The 15,899-nt window shown below is 39.9% G+C and overlaps 1 protein-coding gene across 4 annotated transcripts; it reads right to left on the bottom strand.

Moving 5' to 3' along the window:
* Positions 1-2,144: 2,144 nt before the first annotated feature.
* LOC142159841 (uncharacterized) lies at positions 2,145-14,493 on the bottom strand. Of its 4 annotated transcripts, none has more exons than XM_075214639.1 (6): positions 14,420-14,493; positions 5,986-6,177; positions 5,807-5,906; positions 5,589-5,686; positions 5,313-5,424; positions 2,145-3,942 (listed from the first exon to the last, which is right to left on the bottom strand). In XM_075214639.1, exons 3-6 carry the CDS (start codon positions 5,841-5,843, stop codon positions 2,363-2,365), a joined length of 1,827 nt encoding a protein of 608 aa, XP_075070740.1. In that variant the 5' UTR covers positions 5,844-5,906; positions 5,986-6,177; positions 14,420-14,493; the 3' UTR covers positions 2,145-2,362. The 4 variants fall into 4 exon arrangements, with proteins under 4 accessions (XP_075070740.1, XP_075070738.1, XP_075070743.1 ...); XM_075214637.1 differs by adding an exon at positions 11,985-12,079 and having other exon boundaries at positions 5,807-6,177; positions 14,420-14,451; XM_075214642.1 differs by lacking the exon at positions 5,807-5,906.
* Positions 14,494-15,899: the final 1,406 nt, after the last annotated feature.

The following is a 15,899-nucleotide window of genomic DNA, read 5'->3' as shown; positions in this document are numbered from 1 at the left end:
CATCATCTGTATTGTTTTCTCTGTATCTCTGAGTGTGTGTGTATACAGCTCCCTGGGACCATCTAAAACAGTCATTACTGACCACAGTCTTCTGGACTGAAGGACTGTTCTAGCAGAAGGCGCAGCGTATGTATGTATTTGGTATCGGCTTTACTGTATTTTACTTGTTTATTTAACTGCTAAACCATTTCTTGCTTTTTGATAAATAAATTGCTTGTGCTTTGGAACACATAAATCGCTTATACAATGCTTATTGGAAAACGATGAACTCACTTTAATAGCAGTGCCACGGCTAATAATACTACAGGGTGCCTCCCATCCCCAAAACACTAACCAGCCCCTCTATAGCTGGAAAATATGGCTAATTTTTCAATTCACAGAAGTAAAACTGTTAGCAAGAGAGGTCAGCCATATTTGTACACTCATTTGAAGCCAGTCTGAGTACACCCAGCACCCACCTCTATTTGACATGCACGATGCTATGAAATCCCCTAGCTTTAAAATGGGACATATTTTACCAAATTGTAAAAAAAACCTATAACATTCTCAAAATTGTCACCCCTCAAAGGCACTCCTCAGTCATAATAGGTTTCTAACAAAACAACCCCCTAGGGGTTAAATATATCAACCTGCGATTTTTGTAAGTTGCCGATATTCGGTGACTGTGCAGGGCAAAAAGACATTGCCATTTTAAATTTGCCCTGCAAAGCCGCCGAATATCGGCACCTTGCAAAAACGCCCTGTGCACTGGGTTACTCTTTCCCAAAGAAACAGAAAACTGACTTTGTGCAAAACAGGAAGTGGAAAAAAGATTATCTCTAATTTGTCATTTTTAATTATTTTTTTCTGGCATACGGCACCCATAGATGGTTCTCTATTTGCATGCCAAATTTCAACTTGATAGCTGTAATACTTTTTAAAATCTAGCCCCTCGAACACCATGCCCCCCTCTAACAAAACTTACATGGCAAAATACTGTTTATTAGACTCAAGCTTAATATAAGGGCATGTAAATTACCGTATTAACGGTAATATTTTTGGAGCGCGAGTATTTCAGCGATCTCGCTAACAATTGAATACCCCCCAAAGAGATATAAAAACACTGTAACTGTGACAACAAGACAGCGTTACCCTTGGACTGTCTGCAGTAGTGTCGGGGAGTTTTGTTCTGAAACAACTTTCCAACTCTTTTGAGAAAGGGGGCCTGATTCATTAAGGATCTCAAATGAAGAGGATACTCATTTCAGTCTCCTGGACAAAACCATGTTACAATGGAAGGGGTGCAAATAAGTGTTCTGTTTTACACATAAGTTAAATACTGCCTGTTTTTTCATGTAACACACAAATACTTGACGCTTATTTGTACACTGAAATTTAAAGTTGATATTTGTGTGTTACATGAAAAAACAGTCAGTAGTTAACTTATGTGTAAAACAGAACACTTATTTGCACCCCTTCCATTGTAACATGGTTTTGTCCAGGAGACTGAAATGAGAATCCTCTTCATTTAAGAACCTTAATGAATCAGACCCAGGGTTCCTGGAAACAATCTGATTAATCATCTATTCTAATCCATTACCACAGCTAAGTATAATTGTATTATTATTCCCTTACAACTAAGCTGTTTAAATCTTAACTGTGTTTGACTGTCATTAACTCTTTATATCCCTAAACCTAGTTCCAGCGGGAACATGAACCTACACACAGATTGTCATATATGTTGAACTATTATATGTACTGTGTGTAAGATTGTTATTGAATATATATATTGTAACATTAGTGTAAGTATATATGCTTTTTCATACAAATATCTGCATTTTCTTTATGGATTTTATGATGTCTTCAGACAGTAAATATTATAGCGAGAAAATTAGATGTTAATATAGTACAAAAGACTGGAGTATGTGTGGCTTATGAAATATAAAAGCATGTGGTTAGGTAATGCAGGAACAGGATATGAAGATAGCGTATGTCTAGTGATGTGGGTAATACACGTCATTTTCCTATCTTCATAATACATAAAGATACAAGAATTGAAGAACTAAGATATTGTATGTTGTATAAAATGTATATAATACTTGTGACAAATATAGAAAAATACCTGCTATATGGTATTTTATGTATTTAGTTTTTTTGTACCCCTTTTGATAGTTTAATAAAAACAGTAAACAAAAACATTATATACATATATATATATATATTACACACACTGACCTAACTTTTAATTTACATTAATATAATCAACTGATTTTACAAAAATTGGAGTATCACAGCAACATTGTTTCATATGCAATTGCTTTTGTCCTGTGTGAATATTTAATGTTCAACAATTTTTAATTTCTGTGTAATACATTTCCCACACTCACAACAATGGTTTCTCACCTGTGTGAGTTTTCTGATGTTCAACAAGAGTTGATTTCCGTGTAAAACATTTCCCACACACACATGTAAATGGTTTCTCACCAGTGTGAGTTCTCTGATGTATAATAAGATTTGATTTCTTTGTAAACCATTTTTCACACTCAGAACATGGAAATCGTTTCTCACCTGTGTGAGTTCTCTGATGTTCAACAAGAGTTGATTTCCGTGTAAAACATTTCCCACACACAGAGCATGGCAATGGTTTTTCACCTGTGTGAGTTCTCTGATGTATAATAAGATTTGATTTCTTTGTAAACCATTTTTCACACTCAGAACATGGAAATGGTTTCTCACCTGTGTGAGTTCTCTGATGTTCAACAAGAGTTGATTTCCGTGTAAAACATTTCCCACACACACATGTAAATGGTTTCTCACCAGTGTGGATTCTCAGATGTATCTTAAGAGATTGTTTGCTAGCAAACCGTTCCCCACACTCAGAGCATGGAAATGGTTTCTCACCCGTGTGAGTTCTCTGATGTCCATTAAGTTTTGATTTGTTTGTAAACCATTTTTCACATTCAGAACATGTAAACAGTTTCTCACCTGTGTGAGTTCTCTGATGTTCAACAAGAATTGATTTCTGTGTAAAACGTTTCCCACACTCAGAGCATGTAAATGGTTTCTCTCCTGTGTGAGTTTTCTGATGTATAATAAGTTGTGATTTCCTTGTAAACCATTTTTCACACTCAGAACATGGAAATGGTTTCTCACCTGTGTGAGCTCTCTGATGTTCAATGAAAGATGATTTCTTTGTAAAACATTTCTTGCACTCAGAACATGTAAACGGTTTCTCACCTGTGTGAGTTCTCTGATGTATAATAAGTTTTGAATTATTTGTAAACCCTTTTTCACACTCAGAACATGGAAATGGTTTCTCACCTGTGTGAGTTCTGTGATGTTCAGCAAAATTTGATTTACATGTAAAACATTTCCCACACACAGAACATGTAAATGGTTTCTCACCAGTGTGAATTCTCAGATGTATCTTAAGATATTGTTTGCTAGCAAACCATTCCCCACACTCAGAGCATGGAAATGGTTTCTCACCTGTGTGAGTTCTCTGATGTCTATTAAGTTTTGATTTGATTGTAAACCATTTTTCACATTCAGAACATGTAAACAGTTTCTCACCTGTATGAGTTCTCTGATGTTCAACAAGAATCGATTTCCGTGTAAAACATTTCCCACACTCAGAGCATGTAAATGGTTTCTTGTTTGTGTGAGTTCTCTGATGTTTATGAAGAGATGACTTAACCATAAAGAATTGCCCACCCTTAGGACATAGAAATAGTTTATCATTTTTATGAGCTGTACTATGTGTAACACTATCTGAGTTATCAGGAGAATATTCCTCACGATTAGAGGGATCAGATGATTTATCTTCTCTTTGAAGTATTGGATGTACATTTAAGGTAGTGGGGTTTCCTCCTGGAGAATCATGTGCAATGTTCTTATCTTCAATTTCAAAATCTGTAGAGAAAATTAATTTTCCGTCTGAGATATTCCTGTGTGTGCATCCATCTGTTGGAGAGAAAATAAATGTATGGAAATAGACATTTTATTTTACATTGATTAACATTATAATGCACAACATTTTCATACTATGTCCTGCTGTTTAATTTCAATTTGCAAACAGCAAACACTTTATTATAAATAGAAAACTGCACTACTAAGCACATTGCTTAAACCCAGCCACAGTGACACGCAGATTGCATCATCCAGCTTAAACAATTCCAGCCAAAATGTGGTAACATTTCCTAAGCACACACATTGCCCAACCAGCATCCTAGAACAGGAAGCCTCATTAGCCAGTGACATTGTCCAACTAGACTCTGCCCTCACACACAAACACTGGTGCCTCAAATAGAGTAGACGTGGGTTAAATTATCAGTGAGTCCTGGATATGAGTTTACACTACTCTTAGGTCTCACATCGTTGCACAGAGCAGAGGAGAGCATCAGGACAGAGTAGGAGAATGGAGTAGGACACAAATGGGTAACAGGACAAAGTAAAGTATAAGGGCAAAGCACGGTACAGGGTCAGAGCAACAGAATAAAGAGCACGTTGATTGGAGGGTGACGTATTGTGCAATGACGTGTGTGTGCGAGCAGGCGTGAAGGTTACATTATGATGGGGTGTATGTGATCTTAGAGGGAGGGGAATAATCTCATATTCTGCATTAGTATTACAGTGATAATATACAGCAGAGGATCAAATATTCATGGTAATCTCTCATGGTTATGTATACTGTCACAGGAGGTAGTGTACAGGACATTCATGGGTAATTACATGGAGTCAGTCTGACATCCCATGACACAGTGGGGGGAGGAGACTGGTCAGATCTCTTGGCTGGTAGCATACAATGATATGATTGTAAGTCACTGTGCTGCTCTATGTGGCTCAGATGTGGCTCAGTGGTTAGAGCTTCTGCCTCACAGCACTGGGGTCATGAGCTCTATTCCCGACCATGGCCTTATTTGTGCGGAGTTTGTATGTCCTCCCCGTGTTTGCGTGGGTTTCCTCCGGGTGCTCCGGTTTCCTCCCACAATCCAAAAACATACTAGTAGATTAATTGGCTGCTATCATAATTGACCCTAGTCTGTCTGTTTGTGTGTTAGGGAATTTAGACTGTAAGATCTATTGGGACGGGGACTGATGGGAGTGCGTTCTCTGTACAGCGCTGCGCAATTAGTGGCGCTATATAAATAAATGATGATGATGATGATGAGAGCAGGTGTCTAATAGGGACGGATGGCTCCAGACTTCCCTACTGGGCAGATACATTTTCCTCAATAGTTTGTACTTACAGTGGAGAATGTAGAATAAATTGTTTTAGTGACTGAATAATTAAATTATGTGACTGTTTTCTGTAATAAGTGTGTATTACTCACCTGTGCTGATATCTGTAGGGATTTCCTCCTCCTTACACTGCTGATCACCCCTCACATACATCTCTTCTTCTCCCTCTGTAACTTCTACCTTAATATCAGCCAGGACATCAACCTAAATAGCCCACAAAATAATAAAAATATCATAATTAATAATATCTGATTTAATACAAATATATTAGAAGAATATCAGTGTATAAGATCCATCCACACAGCTTTTTTACAGATCATATAAAGAAAAAGTCATTTTGGGATTTGGAGAGAGACGCTAAAATCTACCTGATACTCCTGTGGGATAATAGGATTTTCTGGTGTACAATCCTGTGAATAAAGAGGACGTGGACACCTCTCTGGGGTATTTCTGTTACAGGATCCATCTGTAAGAGACACACAGTGACTGAATACATTGTTTATATGTGATTATAGGATGATGTCTGTGTCTAGGTGGCCCTCAAAACTAATCTCTTCTTTTACAATAAATAGACTTCTCCTATTACCCAATGAAGTGGTGATCCGGTGATTCTCCATCCTCATGTCCTCGCATAGACCAATGGTCTCTTCTAAATTCTCCCACTCGTTCCGACACCTTATAGGACCCTGACACACACAATGATACAGTCATCACCCAGACACATCCCCTGGTGTTACTGTATAATGTCCCATTCCCAGCAGTCACCTCTCCAGTCAGCAGCTAAATGATTTTGTTGGTGAGTTCCAAGATCTTCTGATCATTGTCTCTCTCATGTATCAGTGAGTGAGGTGGAGGCACCGTGATGGGTCTCTGGGTCCTGCTCAATCCTCCTGACACACGGGGACGGCTTCTGGGTGTCTCACATTCTCCAGATGTCTTTATCACTACTGTGTAATCCTGTGTATTGAGAGATATTAAGGTAAATGAAGATCCACATAATTGGAATTTTATTTATTTATTGGTTAATCGTGTAAAATAAACAATAATGTTCTATTTTATAATATAACCCCTATCCTATATTGGAATAGAGGGTTTTGGGAGTGTGGAACCTCTTGTTAGGGGTAAGGGCACACATCACCATGGTTGGGACACCCTAAAGTTTTACATACACGTGGGCAGAGGCAATTTGTTTGTTCTTTAATTTATACCATTGGGCAGACTTTTGAATCCGTTGGAGACCCAACTACGATTAAATTAGTGGGAACTCCCGGGTGCTGGATTAGGCTGCTCCACTCACATAACCGATCTGTCCTCCAGCCACTGGTGTGCTGAATCTGCCTGCTTGTGTTTGCTCCATCTACCAATACAATGCTTTGCCTACTTGTGTGTTAGCTCTGCCAACTGTGACTGGCAGACTTTGCCTAGCATTGTGTATTGCATATGCCTTGTCTAAAACAAATGTGGCTAATGGTGTGCTAACTCTTCCTACCATTGGCCCCGCCTACCATCTATTTGGTCCTGCCTATATAAGGCCACTCGAAGTTCCCAATCCTCGCTTGCCCAGAATCCCTCACCTCTCCAGTCATGTCCCTGTATTATTTATAACTTTCAAAGTGATATCACTGCGATATTCCCCGAAAGCTTCACCTCTCTAGACAGCAGGTAGATTAATTAAGGAATTAAAATGCTGACATGTGCTGTAAATTGCATATTGCGCATGCCCAAAAACAGTGAACACAAGAACACCCAATTCATCGTCAAACACAAAGGACAGCCTATGAGTTCATGGGCAGAGCAGGGAATGTAAGGGGCTTATGCACGTAGTCAGTGTACAGTGAGAGTGGGCCAAGGGTGAGTGCTCACAGCAGCGTCTGATTCAAGCTCTGGCCATCTCTAAGGTACATGATTTTCAGTCATATCTTTGGCACCAGCTACAAGACATGTGTCAGTGCCAAGTGATAGTGTACAGTAGATATTAACAGCATCATGATAAATGTATTTCTTGGGAGGGGTTTAAAAACTTTTTTTAATTGTGTACATTGGGCTGGAGGATGGCACTGTACATATACTGGATGCATGGTAACTTTACATGAGCACTAAGCTCAGCCATTTGTAATAACTTAGGGCTGTGACATAAGACCAGTCAGTAGTTCTGTTATATGTTTCCCCAACCTGTGACTCTCCCAGGTGTTCATCTAACACTTCTTACACCAACCTTTACTGCTGTGTCAGTGAGTTAATTCCTTCTTCTTCACAGTCACCCAAAGTTACTGACATCTCTATTAGAATTAGACTGTAACAAGCACTTCCATAATTCTCAAACTTTTATTTTTAATATTAAGCTTTATGACGACAACAACCAGGTCCCCTTTACTAGGGGAGGGAAGAAGGTCAGAGGACCAGTTATCTATTTCACTAGTCAAAATAAACTACGTTATATTTTGAGGAAATAGGACTATGCAATAAACCAATCAATTTCAGCTTATAGTTACTATATATATATATATCATCTATCTATATCTCTATCTATAGATAGATATATATATATATATATATATATAAAATCTTATATATACAGTCAAGTCCATAAATATTTGGACATCGACACAATTCTCATATTTTGGGCTCTATACACCACCACAATGGATTTGAAATGAAACTAACAAGATGTGCTTTAACTGCAGACTTTCAGCTTTAATTTGAGGGTATTTACATCCAAATCAGGTGAACGGTGTAGGAATTACAACAGTTTTTATATGTGCCTCCCACTATTTAAGGGACCCAAAGTAATGGGACAATCGACTCGAAAGCTATTTCATGGACATGTGTGGGCTATTCCCTCGTTATTTCATCATCAATTAAGCAGGTAAAAGGTCTGGAGTTGATTCTAGGTGTGACATTTGCATTTGGAATCTGTTGCTGTCGACTCTCAATATGAGATCCAAAGAGCTGTCACTATCAGTGAAGCAAGCCATCATTAGGCTGAAAAATCAAAACAACCCCATCAGAGAGATAGCAGAAACATTAGGTGTGGCCAAATCAACTGTTTGGAACATTCTTAAAAAGAAAGAATGCACCGGAGAGCTCAGCAACACCAAAAGACCCGGAAGACCACGGAAAACAACTGTGGTGGATGACAGAAGAATTTTTCCCTGGTGAAGAAAAACCCCTTCACAACAATTGGCCAAATCAAGAACACTCTCCAGGAGGTAGGTGTATATGTGTCAAAGTCAACAATCAAGAGAAGACTTCAAAAGAGTGAATATAGAGGGTTCACCACAAGATGAAAACCATTTGTGAGCCACAAAAACAGGACCAAAATAGAGTTTGCCAAACAACATCTAAAAAAGCCATTACAGTTCTGGAACAACATCCTATGGACAAATGAGACAAAGATCAACTTGTACCAGAGTGATAGGAAGAGAAGAGTATGGAGAAGGAAAGGAACTGCTCATGATCCAAAACATACCACCTCATCAGTGAAGCATGGTGGTGGTAGTGTCATGGCATGGGCATGTATGGCTGCCAATGGAACTGGTTGCCTTGTATTTATTGATGATATGACTGCTGACAAAAACAGCAGGATGAATTCTTTACTGTTTCGGGCAATATTATCTGCTCATATTCAGTCAAATGCTTCAGAACTCATTGGACGGCGCTTCACAGTGCAGATGGACAATGACCCAAAGCATACTGCAAAAGCAACCAAAGAGTTTTTTAAGGCTAACATGTGGAATGTTATGCAATGGCCAAGTCAATCACCTGACCTGAATCCGATTGAGCATACATTTCACTTGATGAAGACAAAACTGAAGGGAAAATGCCCCAAGAACAAGCAGGAACTGAAGACATTTGCAGTAGAGGCCTGGCAGAGCATCACCAGGGATGAAACCCAGCGTCTGGTGATGTCTATGTGTTCCAGACTTCAGGCTGTAATTGACTGCAAAGGATTTGCAACAAAGTATTAAAAAGTGAAATTGTGATCATTTCATATCCATTGTGGTGGTGTATAGAGCCCGAAATATGAGAATTGTGTCGATCTCCTAATATTTATGGACCTGAGTGTATATATATATATATATATATATATATATATATATATATATATATATATATATATATGTGTGTGTATGTGTGTGTATATATGTATATACACACGCATACACAAACAAGAATAATACATATATAAAATGCTGGTAACAAATGCCAGTGGATTTACCGTATAGAAAGGCTACTGAACAACCCTACCCTGAGGTGGTTATAGCACTGCCCAGGTCCCTGGGCCACATTGTTCCCTCCTCTGACACCTGGGCAGGGACCAAGACCAAGACCAATGTCTTCCTGCTTTTTAGGGTTACAGAGCAACAAGATCCAGAGACTTCCACAAGCGGAGCAGCAGACACGATCCTAGACCAGTCCAACAGGAGCATGACCCCTAGTCAGTAGTGTCCAGATGTAGATCACAGAGCACCGAAACATGTGCTCTTTATATAAATCCACAGCCTGCCCCACCCCTACCATAAATTCAATTAAGTACTTTAAATCAGCACCAATCTTGATGGGCGTCCGACCAATCTTGATGGGTGTCCGACCAAGAATAGTCAATCATACCAGGGGTGTTGTCTGCCATAGCTAATTAATCTGGACAGAATATGACTGGGCTACAAATTGCTGGTGAGCACATAAAGATCATTTCTTCTCTGGAGTTCAGGGGGAAGGGGACATATCCTTCTTGGTCAAGGCACATGAGAGTGTATAATAAAAAATTATTATTAATTAATATAGTCCAGCTGGAGGTAGTTCTGAACTTAGCAGGTAATGCCTTATTTCATAACAAGACTCAATCAATATATAACATACAATATGCAGAGTAAAAACGTTATTTCAACAGTCCCCTTTAACAAATAGGAATTCCATAGTTTGACTAGAACTGAAGGCTCTATGGCTGCAGTGCTGCGATCCTCTCTCCTATTACTGCTTCCCAGAGTCACAGACGGCAGTAAGAAAGAGGATCGAAGGACTGCAACGGTGGAAGCCTCAAGGAGATTCTCCTCATTGTATCTTTGCTTAGAGAACCCAACTTACTAGTGACCTTAGTTCTTAGCTTTGGTGCAAATCTTCTTTAGGAATGGATTTGGAGCATCTGATACAGATAATAATGGGACTGGGAAGGATATATTTGTAATTGGACTTCAACTGTAAAGACTCTAAAGTAATTTGGCAAATAGAGTGATTGTAGAATAAGCTGTGGACAAAATAAAAGAAGTAGTGTCTGGTCCTAATGGTGAACCAGTTGATGGAAGCTCCTATAATCCTTAACTGTACCGTCATCATAGACTTTTTTCTTAACCCCTGTGGTTGTGAAACAGAGAAAGTCACAGCCAAAGTCCATTGTGAAGAAGATTTTTCTAACATATAACTCATGGAAGCTGTATGGGGTAGATTTAAAATCAGTCCTTGGCTACCACCAACCCTTTCTTCCCATGAAGACTCCTATAAGAAGCATAGATGACTGGCTCATTCTAAGAACCCACCTGTGATTCTATAGCTTATGTTTCACAATGTCCATTGCATTAGGCTTATATCTCTTTTTATATACGTACATATATAATATATAAGGAAAGGCTTTATTGTAGTTTTTGCAAGGCTTCACCACACCTTACGTTTCATTTCAAGCCTACAGCCATGCAATCTCCATAATCACACATTAGCAGTAAAACGGTCTCACTGAAAAACTCAGTGACTTTCAACGTGGTGCTATCTGATGTTGCCACCTTTCCAACAAGTCACTGCTGAACCACATAGGGTATAAAATTCTGCAGTAGTGGCAGCAGAAGAGACTGGGGTTCAAATTTAAAAAGTGGGGGAGGAATGTGATGAAACTGGATGGTACTGGACTGAGGAGTTTTAATTCATCACCCGTTTCGCACAATTTAATGTACTTTTTAATCGTTGGCCCAATCTATGTATATATACCAGATCATTGGTGTATTATGTGTATTACTATTTCATGTTATTAGGTACATTTTGCCCTTGCTATTACCAGCAATATTGTATGTATTAGAAATAGAAAGAATATTGCCATATTGTCTGAAAATAACAGCACAGCAGAAGTCATTTTGCTAGTGTGAGCAAACGTAATTACCATTTGTCTCAATTGTCCATTGTTATAACGTGTTATCTGGTTTGTAATCAGAACAATGTCTTTGTGAGTTGACATAGTTAGCTCGCAGCCCACGTTAATTAGCCAGGTCAACTGGTAATCTGAGAGGTAATTAGGTTAGAACTTCTAGATGATATGCAATGTGCCTCCACAGTAATATATAGCATTGGGAAATGTATTACAATAACATTCATATTGATACATGTTATCAAAATGTATCACAGACTCAGATTGTGTAATGCTGGATATACAATGTGTCAAATGTCTTATTGTTTCACGCAAGCATGAAGTGTCATTTCTTGATGTAATATTGTAACACTTTGTTTAGTGTATCCAGCCAAAAAGCTAATTCAGTCAAGCCATTCCATTGTATAATCAAGGTAACAGAGATGGTATGTCTAACAGTTAAAGTGTCCACTGATAGACCCCTGCTGAAAGAGGGAGGATTGAGACATTTGATCCTACTCACTGTGTATACACCCAAGAATATAAAGAGATCAGAATGCCAATAGATTAATTCTAGCTTTGAGGATTCTGGTGTATAAGACATCAGCAAATGTACTCTGGGCAGACATTGTAGTGCCGCTGGAGGAAACCTTACCAGGACACGGTCTGTGTGAGCCAGTAACCCCAGGTTGGGCGACACCGTAACTGCCTAGCTAATAGGTAGTGGTAATATTGCAGGAGGAAAAGACTCTGAAAGAGACTGAGATTATTACTTTGGAGTGCTGACTGCAAGAGGCTGCTGGAGGATACATGCTACCATTTACCCTGTAACTTGTGAATGTCTTGTGGTGTTGTGCTGTCGTAATAAAGCCTTGTTTTGGATATACTCTGGTCTACCAGAGTGAGTTGAATCCCACAGAGGGCAACTGCCATCCCAGCTAAGGGTGGTATCCTCACAGCCCCCCACACTAGTACACACATAACACAGGAAGTCAGGGGTACACAGGTATATAGCCCCCCACACTGGTACACACATAATACAGGAAGTCAGAGGTACACGAGTATATAGTCCCCCCCCCACACTAGTACACACATCATACAGGAAGTCAGGGTACACAGGTATATAGTCCCCCCACACTGGTACACACATAATACAGGAAGTCAGGGGTACACAGGTATATAGCCCCCCACATTGGTACACACATAATACAGGAAGTCAGGGGACACAGGTATATAGTCCCCCACACTGGTACACACATAATACAGGAAGTCAGGGGTACACAGGTATATAGCCCCCCCACACTGGTACACAGGTATATAGCCACCACACCGGTACACACATAATACAGGAAGTCAGGGTTACACAGGTATATAGCCCCCCACACTTGTACACACATAATACAGGAAGTCAGGGGTACACAGGTATATAGCCCCCCACACTGGTACACACATAATACAGGAAGTCAGGGGTACACAGGTATATAGCCCCCCACACTGGTACACACATAATACAGGAAGTCAGGGGTACACAGGTATATAGCCCCCCCCACACTGGTACACATATAATACAGAAAGTCAGGGGTACACAGGTATATAGCCCCCACACTGGTACACACAATACAGGAAGTCAGGGGTACACAGGTATATAGCCCCCCACACTGGTACTCACATAATACAGGAAGTCAGGGGTACACAGGTATATAGCCCCCACACTGGTACACACATAATAGAGGAAGTCAGGGGTACACATAATACAGGAAGTCAGGGGTACACAGGTATATAGCCCCCCCACTGGTACGCACAATACAGGAAGTCAGGGGTACACAGGTATATAGCCCCCCCACTGGTACGCACAATACAGGAAGTCAGGGGTACACAGGTATATAGCCCCCCACACTGGTACTCACATAATACAGGAAGTCAGGGGTACACAGGTATATAGCCCCCACACTGGTACTCACATAATACAGGAAGTCAGGGGTACACATAATACAGGAAGTCAGGGGTACACAGGTATATAGCCCCCACACTGGTACACACATAATACAGGAAGTCAGGGGTACACAGGTATATAGCCCCCCCCACACTGGTACACACATAATACAGGAAGTCAGGGGTACACAGGTATATAGCCCCCACACTGGTACACACATAATACAGGAAGTCAGGGGTACACAGGTATATAGCCCCCACACTGGTACACACATAATACAGGAAGTCAGGGGTACACAGGTATATAGCCCCCCACACTGGTACACACATAATATAGGAAGTCAGGGGTACACAGGTATATAGCCCCCACACTGGTACACACATAATACAGGAACTCAGGGGTACACAGGTATATAGCCCCCCACACTGGTACACACATAATACAGGAAGACCGGGGTACACAGGTATATAGCCCCCACACTGGTACACACATAATACAGGAAGTCAGGGGTACACAGGTATATAGCCCCCACACTGGTACACACATAATACAGGAAGTCAGGGGTACACTGGTATATAGCCCCCCCCCACACTGGTACACACATAATACAGGAAGTCAGGGGTACACAGGTATATAGCCCCCCACACTGGTACACACATAGTACAGGAAGTCAGGGTACACAGGTATATAGTCCCCCACACTGGTACACACATAATACAGGAACTCAGGGGTACACAGGTATATAGCCCCCCACACTGGTACACACATAATACAGGAAGACCGGGGTACACAGGTATATAGCCCCCACACTGGTACACACATAATACAGGAAGTCAGGGGTACACAGGTATATAGCCCCCACACTGGTAGACACATAATACAGGAAGTCAGGGGTACACTGGTATATAGCCCCCCCCACACTGGTACACACATAATACAGGAAGTCAGGGGTACAGGTATATAGCCCCCCACACTGGTACAAACATAGTACAGGAAGTCAGGGGTACACAGGTATATAGCCCCCCCCCCCCCCACACTGGTACACACATAATACAGGGACAGGGGGGCCCTGGGATTGGGGGTAATAAGATCATGTGACTCCCCTGCTGGTCATGTGACTCCAGGCTGTCACTGGGGATGAAGAAGCCGCCACTGACCTGGAGCCGCTGCTGCCTCCGGAACACACCGGGAACGGAAGTCATCAGAGGCAGATAGTTAACTTCCGGGTTCTGCGTTCCAAGCCGCTTCCGGGTTCTGTGTTCCAAGCCGCTTCCGGGTTCTGCGGTCCACCGGGGCCGCGGGGCCTGCTGGGAGTTGTGGTCCCGTCAGAGCAGTGACAGCAGCAGAGTTAGTGACCCCGCCCCCTGAGAGCAGATCACGTGACATGGTCTATGTACTAATAGATCGTTCTGTCCTAGACCCCGGGTCCTGGTAATGTCCTGTTATATATATATACTGTGTCCTGTTATATATATATACTGTGTCCTGTTATATATACATTGTGTCCTGTTATATATATACTGTGTCCTGTTATATATATATATATATATATATATATATATATATATATATATATATATATATATATATATATACTGTGTCCTGTTATATATATACTGTGTCCTGTTATATATATACTGTGTCCTGTTATATATATATATATATATACTGTGTCCTGTTCTATATATACTGTGTCCTGTTATATATATATATACTGTGTCCTGTTCTATATATACTGTGTCCTGTTATATATATATATATATATATATATATATATATATATATATATATATACACTGTGTCCTGTTATATATATATATATATATATATATATATATATATATATATATATATATATACTGTGTCCTGTTCTATATATACTGTGTCCTGTTCTATATATATATATATATATATATATATATATATATATATATATATATATACTGTGTCCTGTTCTATATATATATATATATATATATATATATATATATACTGGTGTCCTGTTCTATATATACTGTGTCCTGTTCTATATATACTGTGTCCTGTTATATATATATATATATATATATACTGTGTCCTGTTATATATATATACTGTGTCCTGTTCTATATATACTGTGTCCTGTTCTATATATACTGTGTCCTGTTATATATATATATATATATACTGTGTCCTGTTATATATACACCGGTGTCCTGTTATATATATATATATATATATATATATATATATACATACACACTGGGGTTCTGTTATATATACACACTGGTGTCATTTTATATACACTGGTGTCCTGTTTTATATACACTGGTGTCCTGTTATATATACACACACTGGGGTCCTGTCATATATACACACACTGGGGTCCTGTCATATATACACACAATGGGGTCTTGTCATATATACACACAATGGGGTCTTGTCATATATACACACAATGGGGTCTTGTCATATATACACACACTGGGGTCCTGTCATATATACACACACTGGGGTCCTGTCATATATACACTGGGGTCCTGTCATATATACACACACTGGGGTCCTGTCATATATACACACAATGGGGTCCTGTCATATATACACACAATGGGGTCTATACACACAATGAGGCTGCAGACCTCTCTGCCTTAAATA

Source organism: Mixophyes fleayi, chromosome 6, assembly GCF_038048845.1.
Source record: "Mixophyes fleayi isolate aMixFle1 chromosome 6, aMixFle1.hap1, whole genome shotgun sequence".
Taxonomy (NCBI): Eukaryota; Metazoa; Chordata; class Amphibia; order Anura; family Limnodynastidae; genus Mixophyes; species Mixophyes fleayi.
The sequence above is the reverse complement of the archived record's forward strand: the minus strand, read 5'-3'. Positions and strand labels throughout refer to the sequence as shown.

Excerpts from the sequence above, each read along its gene's own strand:
- LOC142159841 (XM_075214639.1), bottom strand. The coding sequence starts at position 5,843 with ATGAGGATGGAGAATCACCGGATCACCACTTCATTGG. Across the intron at positions 5,687-5,806 it reads CCGGATCACCACTTCATTGG|ATGGATCCTGTAACAGAAAT; the intron begins GTAATAGGAGAA and ends TGTCTCTTACAG. Across the intron at positions 5,425-5,588 it reads TTATCCCACAGGAGTATCAG|GTTGATGTCCTGGCTGATAT; the intron begins GTAGATTTTAGC and ends TGGGCTATTTAG.